The sequence below is a fragment of the Lutra lutra genome, chromosome 4, assembly GCF_902655055.1.
Source record: "Lutra lutra chromosome 4, mLutLut1.2, whole genome shotgun sequence".
Lineage (NCBI taxonomy): Eukaryota > Metazoa > Chordata > Mammalia > Carnivora > Mustelidae > Lutra > Lutra lutra.
The window spans coordinates 11,816,349-11,832,525 of record NC_062281.1 but is presented as its reverse complement, the minus strand read 5'-3'; the positions used below and the strand labels follow the sequence as shown (position 1 = coordinate 11,832,525).

General features: G+C 47.4%; 1 protein-coding gene and 1 pseudogene across 1 annotated transcript; both read left to right on the top strand.

Moving 5' to 3' along the window:
- Window positions 1-637: 637 nt before the first annotated feature.
- On the top strand, window positions 638-13,030 carry GSDMC (gasdermin C). The gene is made up of 10 exons (XM_047723816.1): window positions 638-851; window positions 1,727-1,910; window positions 3,982-4,150; window positions 6,818-6,929; window positions 8,930-8,962; window positions 10,606-10,745; window positions 11,336-11,465; window positions 11,939-12,012; window positions 12,700-12,944; window positions 13,027-13,030. Exons 1-10 carry the CDS (start codon window positions 638-640, stop codon window positions 13,028-13,030), a joined length of 1,305 nt encoding a protein of 434 aa, XP_047579772.1.
- Window positions 13,031-13,892: 862 nt separating this feature from the next.
- On the top strand, window positions 13,893-15,903 carry LOC125098511 (zinc finger and BTB domain-containing protein 1-like; annotated as a pseudogene).
- The last annotated feature ends 274 nt before the right edge of the window (window positions 15,904-16,177 follow it).

Genomic DNA, 16,177 nt, shown 5'->3' with positions numbered 1-16,177 from the left:
GAGCTCAGCCCCCTCCAAGAGCCACCAGTCCCACGTCAGGTAAAAAGTAAGTCCTCACAATGACCAGCAAGCCCCCCACCCCTTTCTGATGAATTCTCTCAGGCCCTGCACCTGGGCTCATATCGGGTCTTTCTTCCTGGAGGATCCCTGTGCTTGCTCATTCCTCTGCCTGAAATCCCTTCCCCAGAGAGCCACATGCATAGTTCACTGCTCCCCACCTGTCAAATGTCACGTCTCAGTGAGGCCTTCCCTTCCCACTTGCAAACACTACCACCACTTCTGCCACCACATGAATCTGTAACATGCACCGAACTTTCTTTCAGGTCCCTCTGAAAGGACCTGATGATCCTACAGAGAACTTCCTGGGCCTTAGAGTGCCCTTGGTTTGGGGCTGGGGAGACACACAGGCTTTTCTATTCTAGCCATAGAGGGCAATGAATTTCACAGTAGCACTTTTCTCCAAAGCCTAGACTGTGCTTAGAATACCAAAGTTGAGGAAGTTATGATCTAGTCACTATTCTAAGAGCTAAGTTAGTCTCATGTATTTGTTCTCTGTTTAAGGAGCAATATCAAGCTCCGTGAGAGCTTCCCCCTCTCAACTGAATTTCAGACAGCTGTTCCATCGGCTCCTAGCAATATGCCCTCCCTGTTTGAGCGTATCAGCAAGATCTTGGTCAAAGAGATTGGAGCCGAAGACCTGAGGCCCATGAGACCCCTGGAGAGCGCCAAGAAATACCGCTCGCCCTCGATACTACGGAAGAGGAGGACCCGCTCGGGGTTCTGGGAATCACCTGACGTGCCGACAGAGTACACTCTCACGGACTTCCTGGAGCCAGGCTCTTCAGTCCCAGGTACTGTCAACAAGGGCAAGGGGGCGAGGAGTGGAAAACACGGGTGCTCACAGGCAGTGCGGTACGCAAGGGTCCCTGAGGCCCCCACACAGGTCAGCGTTAGCGTTGGTTTTGCCAAAAGACCCTGGGCAAGAAGCTATGGTTACTTGAGAATCTGCAACACCTGGACACAAGCATGTATTCGTTCATCTAATTTTCACCGCAGCCTCTTACGTCAGGGACATTATCCCCACTCACACAACTGTGAATTGAAACATAAAGTAATCTGCGCCAGGTTATGCACCTAGGAGTTAGTAAGACTAGAATCCAAACTCAGATCCGCCTGTCTCCATATGTTTCACCCTTTCTGCTCCAGGGTGCTTCTGCCTGGGCTGGACGTTGTGCCTGCTCCAGAGGAAAGATGATGTCGTGGGTCCCCTCGATTGGTGCACACACGATGTTACCGCATCTTGGGGTTTGGAGTGCTATCGCTGTTATCCAACACCTGGGCTGATTCAGACATTTGTCCTCAGCAGGAATTTACATTTAAACATTAATTGAGGGTCACCTGGGTGGCTCAGTTTTTTGAGTGCCTGAATCTTTATTTTTGGCTCAGGTCATGATCTCAGGGTCAAGAGATGGAGCCCCCATATCAGGCTCCACATCAGCAAGGAGTCCGCTTGAGGATTCTCTCTCTGCCCTGCCCCCAGTTTCTCTCTCTCTAATAAATAAATAATAAAAAAAAATAATAATAATAACCATTCGTGTGACAGATTCTCAACTGACAGATGTAAATGAATAGGAGGGTTGGAACAACACAGGACTCTGCCACTCACTTTCCCTCCATTCCAGAGTAAATTCTTGGCTCAATCTAAGGCCACTTTTTCTGTCCCCAGAAATTGATGTCTCAGGACCATTTCACCTCAGTGACACTGTGGGCCAGAAGCAGAAGGCTTCTACCAACGTGACCGCTGGGCTAGAAGTGAATGTGTCAAGGGAAGCTACTGAATGCCGTGGATCCTCCCTCCAGTTTCAAGTTGTTAGTATCCTGACCCATAAATGGAAAGACCTTCAAAAGAGGTGAGGCCACAGGAAGGAAGGAACGGGTCAACAGGGCCCGTAGGGCTCTCCTCGTGCACAAAAAAAGCCCCTAGCAGGCTTTGCTGCTAGGTTCAGAGTGCAGAGCATGACATCCCAGACCATGCTGGTTCTTCTCGGGTATTTATTCATTCATTCAGCCAACTGGCCATTATCAGTTATCTGGTATCTATTTATTAAACCTGTGACAAAGAATCCGAAACTCTCTGCTTAATAAGTCAAGTATGCAGCTGTGTCCTGCGATTCCATGTACCTGCATGTATATGGGCAAAGGCAGATATCAAATGATCCTCTAGGAGCTATGGACAGCTTCCTACGTCAGCTTAAATAGTGTGTTCATAAAGGCGACACACTAGTAGGCAACAAGTTAAAAAACAGCAAACCTTTTAGAAACTGAAAGTTACTTTCACTGGGCCTTGGGAAATTTCTGTATTCCTGGGTCCTTACAAGGCCCTTATTTAAAATAACATTTGCAAAAAAAAAAAAAATTTGCAAAGACTGTTTATGGTACAAAAGAGTATTTCAGATTCCTTAGCTGCGTGAAAAGAAATAACAAAAATATTCTCAGTATTTCAGTAGTGAAAGACCCAATTTCTTTTTTTTTTTTTAGATTTTATTTATTTATTTGTTAGAGAGAGAGAGAGAGAGCATGAGCACAGGCAGACAGAGTGGTAGGCAGAGGCAGAGGAAGAAGCAGGCTCCCCACTGAGCAAGGAGCCCGATGTGGGACTCGATCCCAGGACGCTGGGATCATGACCTGAGCCGAAGGCAGTTGCTTAACCAACTGAGCCATCCAGGCGTCCCAATTTCTAAGGTACCTTTTACTTAGCTAGCTCCAAGTGAAGTAAGTAAGCCTGAGGTCAAAACTTTAAATACAGGGGCCAGGGGTGGGGGTGGGGGCTGTGGAAGGCAGTTGGCTATTTCTAGTAAATGGGAAGTGGGCATTTAATGTATTCAGCCAGGAAGGCACTTGCAGATCGTGATGGGAACTCTGGAGATAAGAAACAGGACAAGGGGGAAGAGACACTGCAGGTGGTTGGTCTTAAGTTTCTCTGGCCACTAACAGCTGAACTCGGGCGTAAAGAATGACAGAAGCAAGCAAGAGCAGGAGGAAAGGGGTTCGAATTGGGGTTTAGAGGTCCTGGAGTATGGGAGAGCTGGATGTTTCCAAGACCAAGAAGAGGCCGGGGAGGCCGAAGCTTAGTCAGCGGGGATGAACGTGGTATAAAATGAAGCAGAGGAAGCAGGTAGAAGTCAGATGACATGCCCCTTGGATGCATGGTAAGGAGCTTGCATTTGTCTCCAAGGGCAATAGGAAAGCCCACATTGGATGCTCAGTGACCACCTGCACTGAAAGGCAAATTTAAGGATCTCACAGTATTCCCCACGGCTGTTACCAGGGCACCAGGCAAGTGGGGCCTGGAGTAGAACCAGAGTTGGGTCTCAGAATTGAAATGGGGATGGACTTTGTCTTCAGTACTACAGACCTTCCCCATCTCCCCCATCCTGGATTTTTCAAGTCAAGCTGCACAACCACCTGCTAGGGACAGTCAGCCCACCAAGCCCAGCTGAGCTAGTCATGAAGAATCACCTAGCATCTGCCTGCTTTATCACACTTTATCCACCCACTCCATGTGCAGTGTACGTAACCGGCCTTGACTATGGGGCTTCCCCAGCACTGTTCTCAATCACCTGGCCTCGCTGACTTCCAGCCTCCTTCTGCTGAGAGGCCCTAGTACTGAAAATCTATCAACTACCCTAATAGGACAAAAGTAATTTTGGAAAATGCAGATGTCTTTCATCATATGGGATGCACACCCTCGAACCCATACCCCTGTCAGAGAACGGGGGCCCCGCCACCATACATAACAGAGAAGACGTTCTGTTGCCCTAAACCACCTAACCTATAAGCAGTATCTTCCTACCCATTGAGAGCTCACCTGTCAAGTTCCAAACACTTTCTACCCCATCCAGGTTCTTAGAAGAGTAACCTAGAATAACCCAAGAAGGCATCCCTTTCCCACTATGACCTTTCTCTTCCCATCTGCCCCAGGAAAGTGCTGGATCCAAAGTTGTTACTGCTGGTGAAGTCCCAGGACAGAGGGAACAATCTCTATGTGGTGACAGAGACCGTGGAGCTGACCCAGAGCACTAAGCTGCATGACAGCAGAAGTATGACTGCTACAGGAAGTTGCTCAATCCCTTGGACTCTTTTGGTCAAGGTACACGGTTGTCCCTGTTGTGGGCTGGGGACACTAAGAGCACAGCCAGCCAGCCTCACTGTTCAGGGGCTCTGCAGTCGATCAGGACCCATCTTTGGGGGTGGAATGAATGGGGCTATTATTTCCCACTTCTCACGTGCCTGACTCCTGACCTGAGAATATATTCTAACATCCTCATTTTAGTATCTTAATATATGAGATTATTCAATATTGATAAAATAGAAGATAAACTTAATTATTGGTGATTACACGTTGCTTTGGGTAAATGACAGATTCTGGATCCTCTAAAGTATGGCTGTTCTACTTCATACAAGTGGGGCTCCGTGGCTGCGGAAACTAGAGACCACAGTACAAAACTTCAGCAGTTAAAATATCCTAAATAACGGCAACCCCTGAGTAGAAAGTGTTCTGGACTGAGATTAAATATCTCCAAGCATGTCTGATGTACATAACTTACAGTAACCGTGTTTAAAAAATGGCTTAAACACCTCAGTTTATCAAATATTAAGTCAACATGAACCATGATTCAGGAACATATAAAGTTCGTGTATGTGTGTTATAATGGACATTTACACGCAATATATTTCATATGTAACTTGTCCTCACTTAAGAGATTTAGGAACTAAAACAAAACAAAAACTGAGATGTGCGCTAACTTTCCAAGATCTGTGAATGAACCCGAAAGGAGAGCAAGGCACCACCCAGTGTTAAAGAAGTTTGAAACAAAACTCCATCCAGCTGGGAGGATAGTGCCCTGTTCAGCTGTTTTCCCACCTGTTCGGACAGGTGGACTGGGTTTCGTTAGGGCAGAGCACCCTGTGGCACCTCGCACAGGGTGACTGCTCAGTGGTGTGTCCGGCCGCCGTCCCAGCTGTTCACAACCAGTGCCATCTAAGTGTGGGCTCTGGGGCTGTGACATCGAACAGTTTGTATGTCACCCCTGGTTCATGGCTGCCTCAGTTTCCCATGCCGTTGATTTGCACTTGACTCTTTTAGGTAATATTTGATTCGCCAGGACATTCAAAGAGTAGGGCTGAATTCTGGAGAAGCCATTTACTCACTTGGCTGCCTGAGGACAGTATTCTTGTTTCTGAGATAGGGTTCCCTCATCCATAAAATTAAAATATAACACCTCCGTAGAAGTCCACTACAATATGTATTAACAATCAGCTCTCTAGAATACAGTAATTACTACTCCACGGGATGGTTCATTTTACGTTGCCGCTGTGACTGGTCCATGATACTTGGTTCAGCGCTACTCTGGGTGTGTCTGCGAGAGGGGCTTCCGGATGAGCTTTGAATGGGCAGACTGGTAAAGCAGGGTAAGTGAGCTTCATCCAGTCCACTGAAGGTATGCACAAAACAAACGTGGAGAAAGACTAAGCTCTGCCTGAGTGTCTTTCAGCTGGGACGCTGTTCTTCTGCTGTCAGACTGACTGACACTGTGAGCTACACCATGGGCTCGCCTGGTTCTCGGGCCTTTAGATTCGAATGAGAACCATACCATAAGTTCTCCTGGGCCTGCACATCTTGGGACTTCTCAACCATTGTAACTGCATGAGCAGATCCCTCACAATAAAGCCCTTTAGACAGATAAATATATAGACAGAGACAGAGAGCCTAGTGGTGCTGTTTTTCTGGAAAACCCAGACTGATAATCTCAGTAAAGTTTGTCAGCTTTTCGCTTGATTTGAGGACAGAGTAACAATTTCTAAGCTCTTTACGTGCCAGACCAGAAACCGGAAGTCTATATTTTTTTAATAGAAAAACCAAAATATGATAATCAAAGAAATATCCCCCCCAAAAAAAGTAAGGAAAATGTTAAATTTAAAATTAAGAGGGTTAGTCCTAGAGATTCAAAATGTGAATAACAGGAGCTCCAGAAAGAGAGAACGGAGACACAGTCAGACAGTCACCCAGGAAATAATACAAGAAAGGTAGGACTGGAAAAATGTGCTTCCAGATGAAAGGACCAACAGGAGGCCAGTTTCATGGGTCCACATACACCACAAAACCTAAGTGTGAACTATCAGGAAATTTGCTTCCAAAAGAAAATCAAGAATATCTCCAAAAAAAGGAAAACAAAAGTCATTTTCCAAAAAAGTACAGCTTAGAATTCTATGTCCAGTCAAAATAATGCTCAAGTGTGAGAGTAAAAGAAGGAAGTCTTCAGAAATGCATGATCTCACAAAATTCAACCCTACATTCCCTGGGAAGATGAGTAAGAGGCAGAGAGGGCACAGGACTGACACATGTAATTAACTGATAAAGCAAAGATCTGGAGTGAGGAGAAGCAGTTTCCCCAAGAGTAAACAATGGATTTTAACATAGATATTGGGATGTGAACATTTTAGGAGGATGGGGAAGGAAGGGTAGGGCTGGGGAAGGGGGAAGAGTAAGAAGATAAAATCTTCATCATTCAAAGGAGAAAATAACTGGATACACTTAAATCTGAAAAAAAATAATAAATCACTGCAATGCAAACATGAACCTGAGAAAAATGAAAGTAAATACTGGACCAAGAAGGACTAAAGAGCAGGACCTGAAAATCAGGATCAAGGGAGAGTGAGAGGAGAAGATGCTGGGTTCTCCGAGCGTGAGCTTCCTAGCTGTACCTGAGTTTTAAGATCACATGCATACGGGACCGTACTGCCTTTCTCTCCCCAGGGTCAATGCCAGGGAGAGGTTCACAAAGTGACAGAGAAGATGCTGACTCTGTCACAGGGCACGGTGTTGGCCTACAAGAGGAAGCAGCTGCTTTTTGAGGAGGACGGCTGGGGTAAGCGGAGGATGCAAGAGGCAGCTGGGGAAGGAAGGGGAGAAGCGAGAGGGGAGGGAGCACCAGCACGCTCACGCTTCCACTCTCGGCTCCGCCCACTCACGGAGAAGGCTGAGGACATTTCCCAGCCGTGGGGGCGCACTCACGTCCCATCACCCATGGCCCCCTCCGGCCCCGGCACGGCCTGAAACACTGCTGGGGGAGATACAGAGACAGTGTCCCACATGGAGAGGGACAAAGAGGGACCCAGTGCCAAGGTGTCCTTAGCACTGGGCGAAGTGCAGCCCCAATCCCACCGTCTCTATTCAGTCAAGGACTCACTCAAGCCACTCTCAGCAGTTCACCTGGGAAGCCACAGGAAGCTCCCCTAGGCTCCCCATCACCTCAGGTCAAAGCCCCTGAGATATCAGCAGGGTCCCAAACCAAACTGGGGACATAATGTCCTCAGAGCATAAGGCAGGGCTTTATCTACACCTCTCCCTCCCTCGCTAGCCGTAGGGCCCCAGCACTCTCCCCTCTGGGCTCTGATTCCACAGGGTGGCAACCATCTGCAGTAAACAGCAGCTGCAGGGCTGGGTGGACTGGGGAGTGCTGGGGCACAACCAGCTCAGAGTGCTTGGCCTGTGCCTTCCCAAACTGAACTCCCAGGTAGAGGTGAGCCTGGTACAGCTGGGGTCCAGCTCCTCAGGGATGCGGGGATGCCCTCACCACACACACGTACTCACACACGCATGCATGCACACACACACACACACACACACACACACACACACAGAGGTATTCACCCACCCATACACACACACATTCACACACTATTCTCTGTAGTATCCTCACTGCAACATCTAGTCTCAGCACATTTCTCACATAGAGCGTGAAATCACCCATGTCTTCCTGGACAGGATTGGGAGCAGAAACAGGTAAGGGAGGAGACCTCAGGAGAGTAAGACAAAGAGCACCAGACAGACAATCCTACCCAAAGAAGGAGGGACAAAGCCAATTACCTTTACCTTACAGAGACAGTTCTCCAGTGCCAGAGAGCACAGTGACCAACCAAGGTACTTGTAGAAAAGGCGGGTTCCAGGCTCTTCTTCAGAGTCAGTTCGGGGGTTCTGAGTTTTAGCCAGTATCACAGGGGACTATGATGGAGGGGTCCCCGGCCCCACTGAGAAGAGCTGCCACAGCCGGCCTGGAGGGGGCGGTCTGGGGCTGTAGGTGCCCGGCTGTGAACCCAGTCCAGCAGGAATAACCTCAGCTATCCTGGCCTGACTTCCTCCCACCCAGATATTCTCACCCCAGATGACGACAAGCCGAAAACCTTTCCAGGGCGCGCCTGGGTGTTCAAGTCGGGGAAACAGTAAGCATCTGCCTTTGGCTCGGGTCACGATCTCAGGGTCCTGGGGTCCAGTCCCACTTCAGGCTCCCTGCTCAGTGGGGAGTCTCCTCCTCCCTTTCCCTCTGTCCCTCACCCATTTGTGCTCTCTGGCTCTTGCTCAGCTCTCTCAAATAAATAAAAGCTTAAAAACAAACAAACAAACAAACAAAAACCTTTCCAAAAGGTGAGCTCCAGCGCTGGGTAGTTCTCTGCCTCGACTCAGACCCTGCTGAGCCCTGACCCCCTCTGGATACAAGTAAGAGCCATGCACAGGGCTCAGCCCCCACAGACCCACAGGAAAATCTTTCCAGCCAGATTCCTCCACCGCCTCCTACTGTCCTCTGCCTTTGACCTGCACAGGCCTCAGCCACCAGAAAGCCACCTTTTTCCTTTGAACACTAAGATAGGGTTGTGGGGCGGGGGGGGGGGGGGGGGGGGGGGACTGCCTGGGTCTCCATGTGCCTAGGCACCAAGTCAACTGAAGTAGTGGGAAGAGGTAAGAAACCCAGGGGCGGGGGTAGGAAGAGGAGGAGGAGAAAGCTGGGAAGAGGAAGGAGAGTGGTGGGGAGGAGGCAAGGGAAGAGGAGAATAAGGCTTTGTGAATGAGTATTTCTGTTTCTCTTTCCAGCAAAATGGTTCACAGGTTTTATACCGTTACCAGGTGAGTGGTGGTTTTCAAGGCAGGAAGGTGGGAATGTAGCCCTCCATGAGGCCACTTTGCACAAAATCCCCCATGATTGCCTCTGCTGTCCCTACCTGAGGTGGGAGATATGGCCCCTGGGCAAAGGGCAGGAGTAGATGGACAGGAGGGGGTCAGGGAAGTCAGGGGCAGAAGGTCAGAGAAACTGAATGTCTTCAGAAGCTAAGTCTTGGGCAGGGGACGTACTTTCTCTTTTAGATACCCTCACAAGCAGTCCCCTCCCCCTAATAGGTGTGTGTCTGCTGGAGAAGAGCAGGGGGATCTCATTCTGCCCACATCCAGTCAGCAGGGCAGACTGCCCTGGCCTTTGCCACCAAGGCCCTAGTGCCTGGCCCTAGCTTTTGTGGAACAGGAAAGGTGCAGGAAGGCCATGGGGTTGGAGGGATGGACCCAGATTGGGGCAGGAAGAGGACAGGCAAGAGGAAGTGGTGAGAGGACAGAACCCTCCAAAGTGTCTCAAAAGCCGATCTAAGCGTGAGAAAAGAGATGATCACTTGTGCTTCTCTTTCGAGGAAGAAAATGCAGATTCCTCCTGCAAGGTGAGTGTCTACTAAGAGGGAATTAAGGGGCTTCCACGGTAGGAAGCTGCAAAGCTGAGAACCCAAATTGGAATTTCCATTCAACTCAGAAAACTGAGCTCTTCTTCCAAACAGATGCTCTTGTCCAATCTGCTTATTCATTCTTTTATTCACTTCTGCATGCCTGCGACAAACATCCATGAAGAACTCAGTGGGCAACAGGCATTATTCTGAATCCTAGGAATACAGCAGTGACCCAAAGAGAAACACCTGTGTCACTGCAGCTTCCATCCCACTGGCCCCTCAGTCAGCAGATCATCTTGAGGCCACCTGAAGTCTGCTAGCAGAAGCAGAGAGCCCCCAAATTCTTTCCTTGGTTAATTCTTTAAAAAAAAAATTATTTATTTGAGAGACACAGGGAGAGAAAGAGAGACAGAGACAAAGAGCATGAGCAGAGGGACAGGAAGAAACAGACTCACCACAGAGCAGGAAGCCCGACATGGGGCTCAACCCCAGGATGCTGAGATCATGACCTGAGCCAAAGGCAGACGCCCAACTGACTGAGCCACTCAGGCACCCCAGTTCTTTGGTTAAAACTGTCTGTGGATATAGACGATACAAGTAGAATTACACAATAAGAAGGATAACTCATGTGCACCCAGTATTACCCCAAGCATTTTCCATATGTAAACTCAATTTAATCCTTTTAACATCCCCATTTAACAGATGTAGAAACTGAGCCCAGGGCACGTAAGATCCTCATCTCTAAGGGCCCAACATTAGAATCCACGTTATATCACATATGTCCCAGAAATGAGCACCTGGTGATTTTCTTCCACTTCCCATTACCCCTTTCCAGAATCTCCATCTCTTCTCCCTGCTTTCTACCCCTCTCATTTCATAGTGCTCAGACAGTCCGTTTGCTAGTCTGCTACTTCTAACCTATTCAGAGCTCAAACATGCCATCCACAGAGATGCTCTTTGTTGATAAAAGGGCTCCTACTGATAGGGAAGGGCTGATCATCCCAGGAATGTTCTAATCAAAGAATTGTACCCATTCTCGTTGTTGTTGATTCCTGTTGGCAGAATTTGAGCACCTTCAGGAGGAGACTTTCCAGGAAATGGAGGCCCTGTCCCTGCTCTCACAGGACGCTCAGGATGCTATATTCCATACTATCCTGAACATGCTTGGGAACCAAGAGGCTTTGCAGGACCTCACAGATGAGGTGAGGGGTTCTTACAGCTACCTAGAGCTGATCAAAAGTGGTAATGGGGGGGGGCGCCTGGGTGGCTCAGTAGGTTAAGGCCTCTGCTTTTGGATCGGGTCATGATACCAGGGTCCTGGGATCGAGCCCCACATCGGGGGGGGGGGGTCTCTGCTCAGCAGGGAGCCTGCTTCCCCACTCTGTCTCTGCCTGCCTCTCTGCCAACCTGTGATTTTTTTCTCTCTCTCTCTGTCAAATAAATAAATAAAGTCTAAAGAAAAAATAAAATTAAGTTTAAAAAAAAAAAGTGGTAATGGGGGCAGGTTTAGGAGATGCTGCTACCAAGGCACATGGAGGAGGAGGGACGGAGCAATTCCAGGGGAAAGAGTAGAATGTGAGAGATACAGGACACTGGCCCCAAGCACAATAGGGCCAAGGAGTACAGTCACAAATACTGAAGCTGCTAGAAATCCCCTGGCACAGGTAAAGTGCCCTGACCTCCCCAATTTTGTTAATTACATACAGCCTGAAAAGACACAGGCAAAATTATTTAACAATACTAGTTGTACTAGTAGTAGTATCATATTGCCAATAACACCAATCTCCTACAGCTGGATAGGAACCCCTGGGATCCTTTGGATAGCTTTGGTGGCAAAATCCTAAATGAGATGCAAGAGGACATAAGAGACCTATGGATCCAGGAAAGATTTCACATCATTTACCTCCTTGAAGCCATAATGGGTAAGAGTGATCTGGGGGACAAGTACAAAAGTCACAAGTTTGGCCTGCAGACCTCATAAAAGCCATGGGTTAGATGCCACTTCTCCAAAACCCTTCAAATATCATGATCTTCATCCTCACATATCACCTCTCTCCAAAGTCTGGCAGGCTTAGTGAGATCAATTTGCCATGTGAACAGAGAACAGGCCTCAGGTCCAGAAAGTGACGAGCCCAAGTTCATCCAACACATCACTGTGGGTGGATGATTCCAGGCTCTGGTCTCAGGATCCCATTCTCTGGACCATGTCATATAGCATCCCGAAGACCATCCCAAGAGCAGAGCGGGAACTTTCTAGTATAGGGAACTTGACCTTCAAGTCCAGTGGATTATTCCTCTGCCTCAGAGTTCCCCTCTCATTGGGTCTCCTAGTTCACAGCGGGGAGAGGAAAATATGACTTTTCATCACTCTTTCCCCAAATGTTCCCAATCCCAGGGCTGAGTGACACCCAACGTGATCTGCTAGCCCAGTCCATGAAGAAGAAGATCCTGCTCCAGCAGCAGGAGCTGGTGAGAAATCCCCAGGGGCAACGCCCAGGGAATAGGGTGAAAAAACTGGAGTTAAGAATGACTCCAAGGAAAAAGAGATGATGGAGGTTTCTGCCAGGAAGGGAGACAGGATCCTGCTCTGGCAACTGGGAAATCCCTGGCTGCAACTGCCTCTAGGGAACAGGCCCCAGTGGCTATGAGCTACTTTAGGAGGGTCTCCATTTCACTGGCAACCCCAGCAGAGGGGCCCGCCAATTCTAAAATAGCCATATAGGAACCCAGGCTTGGGAACTCAAGGGCTTGGAATCATATCCCTGCTTTATTAACACAGTTACCACTTGAGGATTGCTCTCTCCTTCTCTCTCCTCATACCTTTATGTAAGTACGTATGTGGTGCAGACATATGCATATCCATATACACACTGCATGCGTGTATGCACACGCACACACATCTAACTCCAGCTGCCACTATTCCACACGGGAAACGTTAGTGTAACCATTTAGCAGATGAGGAACCAATGCTCAGCGTTTTCCAGTAATGTGTCCACAATCACACTGATCACAGGACATGACCAGGACATGACTCCTGGTCCCCTTGACTCCAAAAGTCTTACCATTTTCAGTTATCCTGCATGACCCTCTTGGGGACAAATTTTCTCTTTCCAACCTTAAATGCTGACCTGTAACATCAGATACTGCTTATTCTAGGTAAGGAGCATCCTGGAGCCCAACTTCAAATACTTCGAGGATATCCCCTTCACCCTCAAACCTGAGCTCCTTGCCACACTCCAGGATGAGGATTTGGCCATCACCTATGGCCTTCTGCAGGAGTGTGGCCTGAATATGGAGCTGACCAGCCCCAGCTCAACCTGGGATCTGGAAGCCAAGCAGCCCCTGTCTGCCCTGTATGGGACCCTCTCCCTGCTGCAGCGGCTGGCATTCAGTCCAGAGAGGCCTGTACCCCCCACACAGTCTATGCTGGGAGCTTCCCTAATGAGCTCAGGGGCCCAAGGGCCACCACTTCTGGCGTTCCAGGTAGCATGGAGCCAGGAATCAGCACACCTGAGGGAACATTCTGAAGTGACAGATCTGTATCTGGATAAAGGTTCATGGAATTGTCAAAGCTCATCAAACAGTATCTAAAGATATGAGCATTTTGCTGTATATTAAAGCTACTCCAAAACAATGTAAACAAATACTGAACTCTAGTAACAGTACGAATTGTTTGGGATGAAATGTACTGGTATCTGTAACTTACTGTGAAATGCATCAAAAAATAAGGTGATTAATGAAGGGATAGATAGATATGTGACCAGGAAGAGGTAGTAAAATGTCAAAAACAAGAGGGTTTTTTTTTCCTTCAAACATTTCTTGAAACATCCAGAATTGCTTCAAAAAATAATATTCCCCCAAATTATACCTGCGTATTGATCACTATGTATTGCACATATTGCACATATGTATGCACATGTACTTTTCCAAAATTGTGCTTTTTGAGCTATTTTAAAGGGAACACTGAGGGACGTCTGGGTGGCTCAGTGGTTATGCGTCTGCCATCAGCTCAGGTCATGATCTCACTATCCTGGGATCAAGCCCCGCATCAGGCTCCCTACTCAACAGACGGGGGGCCTGCTTCTCCCTCTCCTACTCCTCCTGCTTGTGTTCCCTCTCTTGCTGTCTCTCTTCTGTCAAATAAATAAATAAAACCTTTTAAAAAAAATTAAAAGGAACACTGAGAGAACAAAAAAAAGAGGTCTTAGAAATGAAAACTATTATCAAACGTCATATGCTGTGGCCCTCAGGGGGCCCCTCACTTGCCTTTCCTGTGGTTGATTTGCCTTCAACTCCTTAAAGCCTCCTCAGCTCCATTCCTGCAGCAGCAGGTCTCTAATTAACAGATGATGGCAAAGCCCACCCACAGCTCCATCCTCCAGCAGCGAAACCACCAAACGGAGTGGGGTTTTCTCCATGATTGCTGGGCTGCAATCCATGACGTTCGCTTTCAAGCACATAAAGCCGTTCTGGCTGCCTGTAGCTCCCCTTTCAGAATGTTTTTCTTGAACCATCAGCACAGGACTGCACAACTGAATCTCAGCAACATAAAAATTAGTGCTGAGTGTTCTGATCTCATTTTGCAATTCGTGTATTTAGGGAAAACTATGACCGCTCCCTCCAGTTGTGAGCAGGTTAAAGCGGGGATGAGCTGCCTACAGCTGTACATCGTCCCCGACTGCTTAGAAGACATACAGGATGCAGACTGTTCTAGTTCAGAATGTTCGCCTTCTGCTTCTAGCAAACAGAGGAGCAAAATGGTTATTTTGGGGTAAGGCACGGTGGCTAGAAATGGCAGTGAAGCCAACAGGTGGTGTGCAGAGCCAAGTTCAACGGTACCATGCGATCGAGAGCCTGATGAAGTCTTTACAGTTAGGCAATTTTCCCAAACCAGTATCTGATGTATGTAAGAAAACGTTCAGCGTCCAAATTATCTAGTCCAAAAGATTCCATGTCACAGCACTTTGGACAGAGTTTTAGGTGTGATAGTCGGGGATTTGGCTTTAGCTCTAAAAAAAATTTAGAGATGAGCATGGGCTAACCTGCATTAACAGATATTCACACCAAAACACAAGATCCTACCACAAAATAGCAGATATTAGAGATGGAAAAATGGTAGTACCCAAGCCAAATGTGGTGAAAAGGCATCTTCTAAAACATTTTGTACACAGACAGATGAATACGGAAGAGACACCAGCCAGGCTGCTGCTGATTCCACTGCAACCGCCAGGAGCAGAAAGAGGGCACGCACGGTGGAGTCTAAACTAGCCAGCGGAGAAAAAGCAGAGCTGCAGAGAGGGAAAGAATCCTTACCTAGATGGCCCAGAAGATGCTCCTACAGCTGAACCGAAAGACTTTAACGCTATTAAAGTTACTGATAAAGACTGTAATGAATCCACTGACAACGATGAGTTATATGAACCTGCAGAGCCATTTCACAGACACTACGCTGAAGAAGGTACCACTATTAAGAAAAGTGGTAGGAAAAGTCTGAAAGGGTGGATGTCGATAAATGCTGATGGAAGAGGTGGTCCTCTAACAGCCCAAACATCCTGTGAGCTGTGCGCACTCCAGTAACTACGTATCTGTCATCTCGTTCCTCAGCCAAACACACTGAACATATCTGTGTGCGGGGGAAATGTGGACAGATCCTCGTTAAGGGCAGGCAGCTTCAGGATCCCATGCAAAGATGTGGAGAACCCCACAATCTGACAAGGAACAGGGTTAGGAAATGCAGAGGAGAAGATGCACATGGGAGAGAGTCCTCATGAGCAGTCAGAAGAGATGTGTTTGTGGAAATGTTGGATGATTTTAGGGACAATCATTTCCAGATAAACAGTATCCCAAAAAAAACAGTTATTTAAACATTCTGCCTGTCCTTGTCAACATCCTAATTGTGGCCAGTGTTCTGAAACTGAAAATCTAGTACTTGAACATATGCCTCGCTCCCTAGACCAGGATGTGTTTTAAGATGCCATCATGGAAGAAAATGAGAGACCACAGATGAAAGCATTTTTGTAATCCACGTGGAAAAGGATTTTATCAGCGGTGTCACTCAAAAGAACACTATACTGTCCATATGAAGTTAAAACAGTCTGTTTGTTGGACACGTGGAAAGCACATAAGACCATAAGGCATGTCTGGTCCACCTGTGATCAAGGAAACCTCAGAAAACATGACCCCTTGCTGCACATGATTTCTCATTTAACTGCTGTTGGGGCTACATGTCAGGTCTGCTTTCCGATCTGCCCAAACAGGACCCGGATGCTCATCTGCATACGTGTGGAACATACAGAGTGAAATTTAATCTGAGGAAAGAGGCGATTACATGGTGATGCCAACCATTTGCAAAGAACATAAGTGATTTTCTACTGTACTAATGCCTAGTTGATAGCAGACAAAACACCAAACCAAAGGATAAGAGCTATTTAGAAATCGATTTTATGAGATGAATTGTTGGGAAAAAATTTCAAGGCCATTTTAATACTTTTGTTTGGGGTCTTATCTACATTTTAGGTGTTATTAAATGTTTATCATTTTTATTATTTCTTAATAGAATTTGTTATATTTCTTTTGTTTTAGATATGATTAAAATTACTTTTGGGGCGCCTGGGTGGCTCAGTCCATTGAGGCT

Excerpts from the sequence above, each read along its gene's own strand:
- GSDMC (XM_047723816.1), top strand. The coding sequence starts at position 638 with ATGCCCTCCCTGTTTGAGCGTATCAGCAAGATCTTGGTCAAAGAGATT. Across the intron at positions 852-1,726 it reads GCCAGGCTCTTCAGTCCCAG|AAATTGATGTCTCAGGACCA; the intron begins GTACTGTCAACA and ends TTCTGTCCCCAG. Across the intron at positions 11,466-11,938 it reads CCTCCTTGAAGCCATAATGG|GGCTGAGTGACACCCAACGT; the intron begins GTAAGAGTGATC and ends TCCCAATCCCAG.